Genomic DNA, 15,553 nt, shown 5'->3' on the forward strand with positions numbered 1-15,553 from the left:
AGGAAATGGCCTGGGGCTTCTCTGTGCTTTTGCAGAGTTTCTGCGTTGTTGGGTTTTTTGCTGTTTTTAATGGCTTTCCTCAGAGGAAGGAAGGATTCTTAATCCGAGTCATTAGCACAGTGAATTGCTGTTACAAATGAGCAAATGATGATCATAACGAAGGAGTAGATTAGATTAGCTGCGGAGCTGACTTTCAGCGGGTCCACATCACTGCTGTGTGGGAAACCTCGGGCAGCTCTGAAGAGCCTCTCCCTAGATACTGCCCACAGTGGCTCTGTGAGCAGCCAGGGAGGTTAAGTGCAAACATGTCGATGAAAATCTGTCAGAAAAGTGAAGTGTTTATAAGGGACAAACTGGAATATTTATCTGATGTCTGTACAGCTGCTTCTGAATACCGTCGGTCCGGTCACTACCCCTTTTTACAGCACTTGAGAGCGGCGGGGCCTGGTGTCGCAGGCCAGTACGCTGCTCTTGTGGGCTTCCTCTCATTGTGAACGGTATTCTGATGGGAGCATATGACTTGATTAATTTTCAGTGTGCAAGTACTCTGTCAGGTTCCGGAGTACTTTACAGCACCAGCAAGCTACTCGGAGGCATGGCATTTTGAGGTAATGCGGTGCGAAGAGACAGAAAGGAGTCGCTCCGTGCAGTGCCTGACTGTACTGTCTGTGCTTTTATTGATTTTATTTCTGGGTTGCCCTCTATTACTTACCAGCAGGGAAGATCAACTGATGTATGTGTATGTGATTCAAACGGGGAGATGGCCTGCATTTTTGGTTTGCTCAGGGATGTGTTGAAGTTGGATGGATAGTAACAGCCACATTTTAAAGAAAAATCACCCCTGAGATTTAGATTAATTGACAATAAAAGTTACCAGTGCAATTCGGCTCTTCAGGTGGCACTGTTAATCATAAAAATTGTTAAATGCTGAAGTAGTTCTGAGGTGTCTCTAAATGATAAAGATAACACCTGAGCAGTGCTTTAAAGTTATTATTTATTTAAAGCAATCACAGTCCATTCAGTACGCAAATATTTTCAGCTAAAATTGTTTTATCTGCTGTAATTTAATATACAGAGTGAACAAACTTTATTGTTTGGTGAGAAAATTGATGCTAGCTGTTTCTTTCTAGGCTTTATTGAGCTGTCCAGTGGGTGGGTAACTACACATTTTCCCTCTCAAAGCTTATACTTGGTTTGTCCCCATCTGCTAATATTTCGTGTTCCTTTTCTTCTGCCTGTCCTTGCAAGTGGATTGCTAGAAGTGCGCTGAGATATCTTGTGTGAATTTTTATGCTCTTTAAAGCAGTAGGTATGAACGGGCGATTAGGCCACTGCATGCAGTCCAGTCTGCGCAGCTTCAAGGATCGCTAAGTAATGCAAAGATCAGATTTTTGATCTTTGAGCTTCTAGACCTTGAAGGACTCTCTTTATCCTGTCATCTTCATAGTTGTAAAATGGGTATGGAATATAGTTGGTGAAGTTATGAATAATGGTTCAAATACCCAGTAATAAAGGTATAGTTAGGTGGAGACCAGGTCCCTCTGTCAGCTTGTTCGTGTTACCTCCGTGGGAGATGTTGCATTTGGCTTGTTCGCTCGAGGAGAAGGTGGTGGTCAAACAAATAGTGAAGAGCATGCAGAAAAGTAGTGTTCATCACTTCTGTATGGACAAAACTGTGCATAAGTGAATTTGTGATGGTGCTGTGTAGCCCAAATGTTGGTATAACCACATCTGCATGCTTAACTTGAAGTGGCGTACGAGTGGTCAAGTCTTCAAGTGGGAAACACCGAGTTACTGAAAAGGCTGGTTATAAGGGTGTGTAACTGTTCCTCACAAAGTAAGCACTCTGAATTAATGGAACACCATTCTTTAAAAAAAAAAAATAAATCAAAAAGTTCTAATACTTTGGTTTCTGTTTGGTAAAGTGATAAAACAGATTTTTATTTGGGGGGAAAAATATTACAATTCGTGCAGTTCTGTCTTCATTGTTTGGATGTTGGGTTCCCCTCCCTTCCCTGTCGGATGTGCATACGAGGTTTTCCTTAAAGAAAAAGAAAAACAAAAGTCACCAAGTTTGACATGAGCATTTCAGTGACGTAGTGATCAGTAATTTCACTCTGCTTTTTAATGCATGTGGAGGCTAATGCTGGAAAGAGTAGCACTTTGTACTAACCGCTTTGAACCATTCTATGACTATGCATAGCTTGTCAGAAGAACCGATCTCCTCAGTACTTAACATACATACTGTGGACTAAGAAGCCATTTTGGACTGTCGCAGAAAATGCTCTGCCGAAATAGATAAATTATAGCAACGGATAATGTGCAACAATGAAGGGGTAGAAACCAGTAATTGCTAAAATAATGGTACTCAACCATCTTCATTTTTGCTTCATTGTGACTGGATTGATGTTTATCATTTTTTGCTTTTCTGATGCAAACTTACTCCGTTTTCTGCCTTTCTGTTTGACAGACTAGAGACGACTTCCTGGGTCAAGTGGATGTGCCACTTAGTCACCTTCCGGTAAGCAGTGCTTTTGTCTCAGTGTGCTCTTTTTTGTCATCACCAGATATGAAAAACCCTGATGTTACGTCAAATTTATTTCCCTAAGCGGTCCAGTTAAATTTTCTTAAAGCAAGCATTCCCAGCATAGCATTAGAGGCTTAAAGAAAAACCTTATGGACAGCAAAGCCCTACCATGCACAGGAATTGGGAGAAATTATTCCCTTTGCAGGGACAAGGAATACAGTTGTTCTCTGGTCTGAGTAAAGTCATGAATGACATGTGGCCAATAGACTGGTTGTTTCTCACCTTACCGTTGGTGATTATTGTCCTATTGATCTTCTGGCTTCTTCCTTTTCATGATTTTCCCCTTACAGTTGAAACAGTTGTATTCTCCTTTAGCAAACTCTGTTTCCTCCAGAGCTTTCGTTAAAACATCGAAAAAACCACGTTTTTTGGGTCCTATTTAGAACTGAAGTTAGAAGGTCACAGGGCACAAAAAGTATGAAACACTGCGGTTGCTTTTCATCTTCTTTGTAAATAGTGAGAAATACACTTTCTACTTCACAGAGTTTTCTAGTTAATTTTACGTACATCCATGTGTATGTATTTATATAGTGATTGTTTGACACTGAGTATAAGTGTTTTCTGATAATGTATAATGTTTTGGATGACTAACGTTGTCTGGATGTAGTTAATATTTTTAGAATGTGGTACACGTTAATCTTACTTCCATGAACTTGGAGAGTTGTTTTTGTATTTGAATGGGTGAGCGTAGGAATGGTGGAAGCTACTGAAAACGTTTACATCAAAATAAGGTGTCAGTTTTAGCGACTTGCTATTTGTGCCTGAATTTGACTTCTTGCTATTGATGGATGTTATTGTAGGAGGAAAATGGCTTTGTAATGACTTTTACAGTGATGCTTATTTAGACATGTCTGTTATGGATCATCACGAGTCAAAATGCTGTTGTGGCCTTATAAACTACAATAGTTGAAAAATATGAAGGAACGATCAGAAATGTATTCTGATGAAAAATGCATCATTCCATTCTCATATGAGCTCATGTCATATGAGCTGTGTTGCGCAGTATTATTTTATCCCTACTTATGTGTATATTTCCGTTTACATGCATCCATATGCACAGACAGTATCTAAAGAGCCTGCACATAACTGTAGAAAAAGCCCTCCAGTGTTAAGCTACATGTGTCCTGCAGACAACGTACTATGAAATATAAAATGATGAGGACCGTATTAGTGCATGCCTGTTTTGCAGTCAGGTGGTATTTTAAAGTTTCTTTTTAGTAAACATTCTTTTTAATAATGAAAAATCATCAGCAAGATTTGAGATAGAGCTATAGACATGTCACACACTTTCTGTGAGCTCTTTTGAGGAATTAGCAACTTTTTGCTTTCCTTCCTTATTGTATAGGAAGAGAACAGCTCTCCTCTTACAGGGGATTTGCATAGAACATGAGAGTGCCTGTCTCTTTCTAGCTCATATTTGAGTGGAATGCTAAACTTTTTTGAATTGTTTTAAAGTCTTCTACTGTCTGTATAGAAAATAGAACATTGTAAAATTTCCTGGGTCAGCTACTTTTTTCCCAAAAAATTTCCTCTGGGAAAGCTCGCAGTGCATATCTCAGAACAGTGCTTCTCTCTAGAGCTGCAACGTAGCAGTGTCTCCGCAGGGTGCTTACCTGCCTGCCTCTGGCTGTGTTCTCATACTCTGTTATAGTTAGTTAGAGGCTTTTTAAGGTGTGTGTACTGATTCTGATGCTCAGGGAAACATACTGCCTATCTCTATGTTCTAATCAACATTTTCGTCATTCATCCTTCCAGTACCTTAATAAGAGACATCATGGTATATTTATTAGCAAATGTTTGCTTTCACATTCTAACTGCACTGCTGATGTGTTCGTCAAAATCCTTGCTTTCTAACACTATCTCATTGCTACCTGCAAAATTTGGTTAAAATATACAGCTTATTTTATCTACGTTACATACCGTTGAGTACTAAAAAGCAGTACTTCTTAGTCAGGCATGCTTTGATGTCCTGTTGATTTGGTTAGAATCTGGTACTATCTGAGAAGATGGGAAGTCCATCTCTCACGGCTGAAGTGGACACTGAATGCAGGAAGTGCCTCATTCAGTGAAAAGGAAGTCTGTGTGGTATTTGATGTAATACCTGAGATAATGAGTTAGGACTGATTTTTAAATTCTTTTTTATTGACTTTGAAATACAACAGACAACAAAGCTTTTAATGAATAATAGTCTGGAGTTAGTTTATTCTGTGTTCAGAAAGGTTAGGTAAAGAACTGGACTCAAAGTATTCCAATTTGTAGGGTGAGGGCTGGGAAGGGTTTTACGGCTATGCTATCATATTTTTTCTTTAGTGGATGGCAGACGAGCACAACATTCTGAAAAGTACCACTAACCTTTGCTCGTTGTGAGAAAGGTTGGTGTTAATCTGAGGTAGTAGATCTCGAGTCTTACTGGAGTGTTTATGATAATGTGCTTACTCTTTTAGCGTAACACAGTTCATGCATCCAGTTTTGTCAGCCTAAATCGTATGATTTGAATATTCTAATTCTGGTCGTATGATTAGAATAAAGTATCCCAAATAATCAACACATTGAATATGTATACTGATTTCTGACTCTCATATTTACCTTGTCATTTTTAAATTCCTAGTTTTGTACCTATAGCATCCGTGTTCTCGCAGACGTGAAAAATGTAACTTATTTGATAAGAAAGCTGAAATGCTCATCTAGATTTCTCAGTAGAAAGTTTTCAAGATTTAAGGCTTTATGAAACTTATAATTAAATGGAAATCAGATGATATAGGCTGTCAGCCTGATAATATTACTTATGTATGTCATAAAAGATTTCAAAGTCTTAATTATTTTTGAAAGTCTCAGCTGCTGTGAAATAAAAATGAAAGCCAACTGAGAAGGAGTTTTGATTCATCACTTTCTAACATGCAAAAAAAAATACTGCTTTGAAATGGATGCAACCTTTTCTGACACTGCTGTTGGGTGACTGGAAAAAATCGGAAAGGGTTTGTTTATTTGGTCTTTTCCACCTTTTTCTGAATTGAGTGTTGTGTACACTTAGAAATGAGACGCAGTGCAGCCCATCACTGATATTTGCAGTGACATCTCGTGGACTGCTTCTGCAACTGTGTATTTGCAGCTAATGGTAACACACTGGTAGAGGTCTGCCTGCTAGAACTTTGTTATTTAAATGTCTTCTCTAGCGTTTCTACCACATCTGGGATGTGAATGTTGTTTATTGCCATTTTTAATTTGCCACTTTTAATTTGCCATTTTCTTGAATGCTTATAGACTGAAGACCCAACCATGGAAAGGCCATACACGTTTAAGGATTTCCTTCTCAGACCAAGGAGGTGAGGGGGAGAACCTTTGTATTTTAAAACATGTCTTACTTCAAGGTTTGTTATTTGCAACTATTTAAGGGTTGTTGAATGAAATGTACCTCCTTGTCTTGTAGCCACAAATCTCGTGTAAAGGGTTTCTTGAGACTGAAGATGGCTTATATGCCTAAAAACGGTGGCCAAGAGGATGAAAACAGTGATCAAAGGGATGAATCGGAGGTAAGGCTTAATGCTTGTGGAAGCATTCCAATTATTAGAGATTCAGGTATGATTGTAGAAAAAGTTGTACCTTTGCTACCAGGGTCTTCTCTTTCAGTGTTAGTAGCAGCTTACTCTCCTCTCCCCCCCCAGCTTTTTGTTTTACTGTAGCATGGTCTTTTCTCAGCCATTTCAAGTATTTCAAAGTATTTCAGCTGCCGCAATGAATTCTAAAGTCTGTCTGACTTAGTTCGTGAGCAAGTAGTAGTGGAAGTCATGCCAAGTAGAAGAATTCGGAAAGTCTGTGCAAGTAATTTGTAAACATAATGGTCTGTAGTAGGTACCTCTTCTTCAGAGGCCATTTCAAAGTAGGTGTTAGAACGTTTTTCTTTATTTCCTTGGCCGCGTTGACTTTGCAGAGAATAAAGCTCATGCAAGCACAGCAGGTTTAAGGACCTCTCAGCACTCTATCAGCCATCATCCCTCTTAAGCATTAGCTGCAGCTGGGACTGACAGAAGGACTGTCAGCCCAAGTTTGCCTTCCTAATAGTGTGCAGCAGTCATCTGTAACTTGGGAATGAGGGCTCTCAACCCAAGCCTTACATCTCTCAGTTCAAAAGGTACCGGTTGATTCTCTGTTGCTTCTTGACTGCGAATCTGCACTACTAGAACAGGCAACCACGCAGATGCATGTGGGAATCCCTGTTGTAATAGACTGATGGGATTTTAGGGTTTTTGTCGTTGAAATGAGGTGCACACTGGAGTGTGCACCTGGAGTTTATTCTATTTCTATTTGCTTTACATTATGTAATTTTGAACTTCTCTGGAAAACTTTCGGAATCTGCACCTATATGCTAATGTAAGCAACAATGAAATAACTTCTCGTTCGCTTGAGCTTTAAACTTTTTAATTTTCTTTTTCTTCCTTCGTAAGCATGGATGGGATGTGGTTGATTCCAATGACGCCGCATCTCAACGTCAGGAGGAGTTACCACCTCCTCCGCTGCCTCCTGGATGGGAAGAAAAAGTGGACAACCTGGGGCGGACTTACTATGTCAACCATAACAACAGGACTACTCAGTGGCATCGACCAAGTTTAATGTAAGTGGCAGTGGAGTGCAATGTTCTGTGAGTGTGTGCAAAATTATCAGTTAGGGTAGTGATTTTTTCCAGCAAAGATAACCATTCTGAATTTACAAATTCAAGGTTGGAAAAAGTCTTAGGCAAGACTTTTATGAAGCAGTTTATAAGGGCACATTATTCTTTTCAGTAACCGATTAATCATGATTTCGGTGCTGTGCTACATATCTGAAACTATACTTTATTCATGGAAAATTTTCACAGATGTGCAAGTAAATTGAGAACCAAAGTCTGGATATCTTCAGCTAAAAAGGAAACATCTTTTTTTTTAAGAATGAAAGAGACTTCCCCACCCCCAACAAGTCACCTATGTACACATAGGTATTCTGGGAAATTCTAGGAAATCTGAAGGGGTGGGAAGGAAGTGAGCACATCAACAACATACCTTTAGAATATTGGGAGACAGATGTGGAATTTTTCACTAAGTAATTTAACAGGAATAAATTACTTTCTTCTGTAGAGACTGTTGGAAAGGTAAGGGCGGAAAAAAGTCAACTCTCTTAATTTTTAATTAAGGTAAACTGATTAATTTTGAGGAGGCCCTGATTATTATTCAGTGTATAGACTGCATTACCTATGTACGCTGACTGTGCTAATGTGGAGCTCCTGTTCAAGCCTTCATTATATGTTTCTTATGATTAGACTTACAGAGCTGTGGTAAGCTTACATTTAAAAAAGTATGTATAATTGACAAAATTAAGAGTTATACGGAAATTAGGTAGAAGTTAAACATCTGGCATTATTTTTATGTAGCAACTATTCTTCCACTACTGCTTGTTACAACACTAATTGTTCTTGAATATTCATTTTCGTAGCTAAATTATGCAAATACGTGTTGTCCTTGTTTAAGGCACTATTTGTTGTTCTTGTTGTTGTTCTTATCTGGTGCATTTATCTTAGAATTGAATTAAATTTTGTTCTGTATGTTTTGAACTATTTACTGTTGAACTATTTGAGCTATTTACTAAACAATGTGTATTTTGCTGAGTAAATCTCATCAGCTACTATCATTATGATTGCTAATGGTCAGTGTCTATAAAAAAGCAGGTTTTGTAAATCATTTGATTTAGCACCTCCATGTAATCTGATTATGCTAAATGAAGTAAACAGTACATGGACTTAGAAATGTTTGACTAGCAGATACCAAAAAATAATCGTCACTAGAAAGCATCATCATCAGATGGGTGTATAAAATGAAGGCCTCAGGGATTCACTTTTAGCTAGGTATTGTCACGGGTAGTTTCGACACAAAGGCATAATTACTACTGATAAACTTTATGCGTCAAGGCTTGGTGAAGAGCGAAGACTTTAGAATGATGCTATTAAGCCTTTAAATTCTATGGATTTATGAAACCTTTGGGAGCAGAAGGTCTCATGAGGTTGCAAGTAGGATACATAACTTCTCACTTTTAGGCCAGTAACTCAGATACTAAGTTGGTCATCAAGGAAGAACATTGAGTGCTGTACAGTCCATATCTGCAGTAGGAACATGAGAGAAGTTCATTTCTCTCAGTTCTTTAAAAAGTGCAATGATAAAATGATGGCACAAAGAAGTTTTTCCTGACCATAACCATCTGTCCTGAAGGAGGGGCTCAAATACAATACTGCCTCCTAACAACGTCTGCCCCTTGAGTGCTGTAATAGAGATTTCTATCTAGCTGTGCACGTCGAGAAGTTCCACAAGCCAGGCAGGTCTCCATCAAGGGAACTGAGGTATTTTCCGTTTCCACCACTGATGGTGGGAGCCACGCTAGTGGTCGCAGCCAGTTCAGAACGTTATCCGTACCGCAACAGCTTACATTTGCTGTGGCTGTTGCAAAAAGGAAAACAGTAGTTGGCATAAAGAGAGGGGCAAAGGTAAAATCTCTGTGTCAGGAATGATTCTGGTTGTCACAGGAAAGGATGAGTGATGGTGGGTTGGTATATTTGAGTGTGGACTTCAGTTTCAGCTCAGCCAACTTTGATGCATGAAGAATGTTAATTGCCAGTGTTACATGACGTTGGTGAAGTGCTTCCAGTTTTATTTACTTTGGATTGAGAGATTAAATGGTCTCCTGTTTATGACGCCTGACATATGCAAGAATAATGATTTTTCTAATTAAAAGCATTAATGAGGTTTTCAAAGCAATGGACAAAGTAGGGGGTTTAGTTTAATATTCGTTGGGGTTTTCTTCTTTTCTCCTTCCCATGCTTTCGTTTCCCCACTACCCAGTGATGTGGGATCTGATTCAGATAACAACATCAGACAAATAAACCAAGAAGCAGCCCATAGGCGGTTCCGCTCTCGGAGACACATTAGTGAGGATTTGGAACCAGAACCTATGGAGAGTGGAGACATTCCGGAGGTATGTAAAGGTCTTGGGGTTAAGAAACTGACTAAACTTCAAGCTGATGTTTTTCTCGTTTGTAAACTGATTACTATATAACATACAGGGTAATGCTTTTCTGTGGTGTTTATGGAAATTACCTAAGTAAAATACCAGTAACACAATAAAAATCCTAAACAAAGCTATACTTTCAAGGTCCCGTGCATTTGTGGGTGCCTGATAATGTACACGCAGTTTTAATGCTACGCAAATGCTGGGAGAAACATTTATAATTGCAAGCATTGTTTGTTATATATATGTTGATGGAAACACTTTCGATATTCTGCTTTGAATAACAGTGGAATAAGTTGTAAAAAGAAAGGAACCATACTGGCCAGACCTCCCATGTACTTCAATTTTCTTTGTGTCTTGATTTAGAGGAAAGAGAAACTATTGGGTTTTTTCCATGAATACTTGGGTTTAGTTAGAATTCCGAGATCTTATTAACCCGGGTGAGTGTTTGTTTAATATACAGCTAGAATAAAATAAATTTGGTAGATACTTGTAGGCCTAAGTGAGAGTTTGTGCAAAGCTCTAACCCCATTCAACTTTAAGGAATATTTTATTATGTGATTCACAGACAAAATTCTTTGTGAAAGCTAGTTTGGGTTCACTAAGTGTTACTCAGAGCAAGAAACAGATTGCTGAAACTGTTGTTGCACTTATCACCCGTTAATATTTGATTTGCAGATACTAATGAGAACTTTCTATTATGCATTTACTCTAAATTAAAATAAACATTTGTTTCATACAAGTTTTTAGTAAGAGTGCAGAATTAGTTACATTTTGGACAAAATTTCAAATAGAATTTATTTAATGAGAGTTTTTTAATGCATCTTTTCATCGACATCATTTCCTGTGTTGACTAAGAAAGCATTGTGTCATCATCAACGTGAAGACTGTTTTGAAGTCAACATGAAAACCATTTTTCCCTGTGACTACTTCCCACTGAGTAGAATGTTTGTTTGTGTGTTCTAGGGGTTGGTTTATTTCCTTAAATATTGAGGCTCATTATCACACCTGTGTTTGTCTCAATGAGGTGGTCACACAGAAGGCAAAGGGAAAGAAGACGACTCAATCTGTTTTTACAAATCCTTAACGTAGTTTCTTCTCTTTTGTTAGCCTTGGGAAACGATTTCAGAGGAGGCAAGTGCAAGTGGAGATTCCTTAAGCTTGTCATTGCCACCTCCTCCTGCATCTCCAGTATCCCGAACCAGTCCTCAGGAGCTATCTGAGGAACTGAGCAGAAGACTTCAGGTCACTCCTGATTCCAATGGGGAACAACTCAGTTCTTTGATTGTACGTGACATGCTGCTCTTTCTATATAAACCTCTGTTACTGTAGTCTGTTAGTTTGACCTGATCTGAATCATGGGTAGTAATTGCTGGTCTCAGGAAAACCTGAGCATGTAGTTAAACTTATCTTCCAAAAAATGGGTCATGATTTCACCATAAAGCAAACTGCCTTGAACAAATGAATTCCTCAGTTTAGATTTAATATTTTCTTCTGTGAGTTTAACTTCAGACTCTGCTGCTGTTACACCTTTAGTGAAACAAAATTTGTAATACTAGAGAGTATCAAACTAAGAATTTCCACAGGAAAGAGGAAAAACTGCTAATGCTCTTTCAATCAGCATCCATTTTACTACGTAATAATTCTTCTGAAGTTCAGTCTTTTAACGGTACATGTTTATAATAAAGCATGTGCGTTCTTGTATTAGGATTTTATAAACCCCTCAGTTTACTGCATCAGCTATTTATAAGACTAACAAAGGATTAGAACTGGCAGTAGGTAGTTCTGGTGGAATCCACCACAAGTTTGTAAATGGCTAGTCTGGAAAAAATTGTCTCTCGCGATAAGAGTTTACTTGAGGTAAACCCAAAAAATGTTCTCTATATTTGTTCACAGAACCTCAGAGTTGGAAGGGACCTCTAGAGACCATCTAGTCCCACTCCCCTGCTAAAGCAGGACTGCCCAGAGCACATCACTCAGGACTGCATCCAGGCGGGTGTTTGAAAATCTCTGGAGAAGGGGACTCCACCCCCTCCCTGGGCAGCCTGTGCCACTGCTCTGTCACCCCAACTGTAAAGAAGTTTTCCCATGTGTTAGAACGGAACTTCCTCTGTTCCAACTTGTGCCCACTGCCCCTCGTCCTGTCACTGGGAACCACCGAGAAGAGTCTGGCTCCATCCTCCTTCAACCCACACTTTAGACATTTGTAAGCAATAATAAGGCCTCCCCTCAGCCTTCTCTTCTCCAGGCTAAAGAGTCCCAGCTCTCTCAGCCTTTCCTCATACGGGAGATGCTCCAATCCCTCAGTCATCTTGGTTGCCCTTCGCTGGACTCTCTCCAGCAGTTCCCTGTCCCTCTTGAACTGGGGAGCCCCAAACTGGACACAGTATTCCAGTTGTGGCCTCACCAGTGCCGAGTAGAGGGGGAGAATGACCTCCCTCGACCTACTGGTCACACTCTTCCCTATGCAGCCCAGGATTCCATTGGCCTTTTTGGCGACAAGGGCACATTGCTGGCTCATGGACAATTTACTGTCTACCAGGACCCCCAGATCCTTCTCCTCAGAACTACTTCCCAGCAGGTCCACCCCTAACCTATACTGGTGCCTTGTTATCCATTAGTTGGTCAGAATGGTGATACCACAAAAAATAAGGATCATGCACTCTCAAGAAGGGGAATGCCTTAGGTCTCTGATTAAGAAAACAGTTGTATTAGACAGAAGGTTGTGCTGAGATGTCTTCGTTTTTTCTTCTTGGTATATGCCGTCAGTGTACCTTTGCAGTTCAGGAGATCAGAAATCATTTACTCTGGGTCTGATTAAATAGAATCTTGACACAGTGCAAGTTTTTCACAAAGAGCCTATGCAATAGATGTCTTGTAGTGATTCGGATGTTAGCAAATTATAGCTGTGATGGCTGACCATCTGCATAAAGAGGCACTGGTGCTTTTGTAGATAACTGCAGATTTTGGCAGACCTTCACTTGGAGGGCAGGAGGGTAATCAAGCAGTCTCAGTGGCAAGGTCAGGGCCCACATTTTTTTACGCTAGATAAAAGAAATGGTATAGCCACAAAGTTATCTTAATTAAAATAATTCAATACTTATATTCCTATACAAACTAGCTCTTTTATGAGCAATTAAGCGATAGCATCTTTCTTATCAATGCAATAAATATTATAATCAGACCACGCTTACAAAGTAGGAAATTGTCAAAGCATTTAAAATCTCTGTCACTGTGTGTTATCCAGTGTAAGGGTGTTGGGATACTGAAAGTACCATAAAAACCAGACAGTGAAATTACTCGAAGGTGCCTTGCTGAGGCCCCCAGAAGTCTGCACACAGAGGCTGAGTAGGTGAGCAGCGTTTAGTGTGTAGCCCCAGCGTATCTGTCAAGGTAGCTTGTGTCTCTGAACTGCGCTTCCCCCAGCTCCCGCCTCTGGGAGGGCTCACTGCGCTCATGCAGCGCTTAACTCTGAGCTGGTTCCGCATGAATCATCAGCGCTTACCTTGGGCTAATAGATCCTCCCACTGTGGAGATCGGCAAGCACAGCACAGAGACACCCTGGAGCTCCGTTTGGATTGAGCGGGGTAGGCAGGAAGAGTTTGGCACTTGCAGCTGAACGCTAGCTGGAATCCGTGCGCTCAGCTATGTCCACGTGACATTTCCTCTTGACCCAGGTTCCCCAAGGCTGGCGACTTGGCATGGTGGCAGCTTGGATGCAGGGTTTTTCCCAAACCATCCGGCTCTAAACTGGCTTTACATGCAGCCGGCCCAGAGCTGCAGGTTGTGGGCTGAAACCAGAGGCCCTTAGAGCTGCGTTTCCCCAGCAGCGCGCCTGCGCTAGGCTGTCCAGCCTGACCTGTGGTAGCGCTACACAGCGACAGCTCCCGTGTCTCTACGTCCAGACATAGCTAACCTACTCCACGGCTGAATTGCAACAGATAGCGGAGGAGTGATTGTATGTGTGTTGAAGTATTTTGTCACTCTCCTCATATATCTGTGTAATGCCATAAAACACGTCAGACTTGCTGGTCGGTGCATTTGTCAGACAAATCCTTTCACGTTAATCTTCAGCGTAACGTAGAAGCAAAGTGTAATTACATCCTTTTTTTCTACATTTTTTTTTTAAACACTGGTCTTTTCACAGAATGTGCTCTTAGGACTGTTGTTTCCAAGTAAGAGTTGGAGTTTCTGATACGCCTCTCAAGTAGTTGTTGCTTCGTTACCTTTCTGTGGTACGTGAGGGGGCCCGGTGAGCGGTTAGAAATAGGCTAGCTCGTTTGCTTGTTTATTAGTGCGTTCATCCTCGTGCCGTTAATATCCAGAAGAGGGTAACGCTAGTTAGTCTTTGATTAAAGGTGAGGTATCAGTTACGCAAAACAGTAAGTTTAAGAATTACCCAAGGCCCGTTTCTGTACCTGGAACTTACAACCTCAATCGTGCCATACGGAAAAGCTGTGCGAGAAAACGCATTTGAAGTGAAATGCTATTTAGGTGCTGATTGATTTTATTGAATACTGCACGAATACTGTATTTTATTGGATACTGGTCAGGCCTGAAGCGGTCGGGCAGTGGGACTAGATGATCCTTGCAGGTCCCTTCCAACGGAACGATTCTGTTCATGGCTTGCTTTGTTGCCAGCTCTCATGACTACAGGATTTGTATTATTTTTTTTTTCATTATATGGGACTTCTCACGAGAGTAACAAAAAATGATCGCTGACGCCATGCCTAATGCCTTCTAGATGTCTTGGTACCAGCTATGGGGTAGTTCAAAATTACTGTAATCCTCACATGTTTCTTACGTTGGACCACGCCTGGCAGACCAGGTATTAATTGTGCAGGGCGATGGTTGCTAACTGTTGCAGGCGGAACATTAGTTCCTTCTTAAATATAAAGAATATGGGCATGGCACATCAGTTCCTTCTGAAACGTTTCTAAATTGGATAGTAAATGTCTTGTTATCAAGAAGTAAAAGCTGATATTTGGAGCTCTTCCTTGTAATTCTGGGATGTGAAGAAGCCTCTGTGGCTGAGAGTCCTAAAACCAATGTTGTAGCAAGTGGAAAATGTAGTTATTGATCCTTGTCAATTCTCTGGTGCTGTCCCTTTATAATCTGAGCCTGTCCCGTATGGAATGGAATTCAGGCACTTGACACCGCTGTGCTTTATCATCTTATTTTTGATAAATCTCACAGGGTTGTGAGGATTTACATTTTTGTATCAAGCAGACGTGATAGCATTTCTGCTTTTTTAGGGCTTTGTTGTTTCTAATTCATGATCATGAAGTATGCGTCTTGGGAAGTTGAAAAAGTAGAAGACAGACGAAAATTAAGACTTTGAGGTCTTATCTGCAATATTTGAGTTTGGATTTATTTTTTAATGCCTAATTTTTGTCAATAATGCATGCCATCTGTGAATTTCACCACGAAGTAATGGAAACCAAGGTGGGGCATTCACTCCCTGAAGAACTGTGTAACAGCTATGGTCTTCATGGCAATGTCTGGTTTTAAGAGAAGTGTCTTCTGCTTATTTTTTTGTCTAAGAAACAATATTCTTAGCTAAATTGCTCAGATTTTTGCCATCCTTCTTGCCAGGTGTGCTTTTATGCTAAGATTTCCCCTCACTTACACTTAGGAAATCACGTGGGACAGAGAATTTTTAACGTAAGAGTTGTCCTTTCCAAAGAAATTCATAGCAATTCACCGGATCCTCACCAATTTCAAACCAAAATTCCTGGAGTTGGTATTTTGACCTGGGATAGTGCTGCTGCATTCTGCCACTGGTTTTGTGATAGTAGGGAAAAAAAAAACAAAAAAAAAAAAGAAATCACATCTTTTTTTCTATCAGAATTTGTTCGTGTTGGCAATTCTCCTTTAGGAAAATGAAGGAGCCCTTTTATTAATAATGTATACGAAGGGTCATTGTCAACAGAGAAACTA

The 15,553-nt window shown here is 40.1% G+C and overlaps 1 protein-coding gene across 3 annotated transcripts in view; it reads left to right on the forward strand.

Annotated features, from left to right (window-relative positions):
• The window catches only part of NEDD4L (neural precursor cell expressed, developmentally down-regulated 4-like, E3 ubiquitin protein ligase), a 127,826-nt gene that overhangs the window by 74,203 nt on the left and 38,070 nt on the right, over positions 1–15,553 (forward strand). For all 3 annotated transcript variants that reach the window (XM_009882035.1, XM_009882036.1, XM_009882037.1), the window contains exons 5-10: positions 2,471–2,521; positions 5,849–5,910; positions 6,015–6,117; positions 7,030–7,196; positions 9,448–9,580; positions 10,724–10,900. In XM_009882035.1, the coding sequence (XP_009880337.1) occupies positions 5,864–5,910; positions 6,015–6,117; positions 7,030–7,196; positions 9,448–9,580; positions 10,724–10,900 (627 nt within the window). In that variant the 5' untranslated portion in view covers positions 2,471–2,521; positions 5,849–5,863. The remainder of the gene's footprint in view (positions 1–2,470; positions 2,522–5,848; positions 5,911–6,014; positions 6,118–7,029; positions 7,197–9,447; positions 9,581–10,723; positions 10,901–15,553) is intronic.

Source organism: Charadrius vociferus, unplaced genomic scaffold (assembly GCF_000708025.1).
Source record: "Charadrius vociferus isolate BGI_N301 unplaced genomic scaffold, ASM70802v2 scaffold743, whole genome shotgun sequence".
Taxonomy (NCBI): domain Eukaryota; kingdom Metazoa; phylum Chordata; class Aves; order Charadriiformes; family Charadriidae; genus Charadrius; species Charadrius vociferus.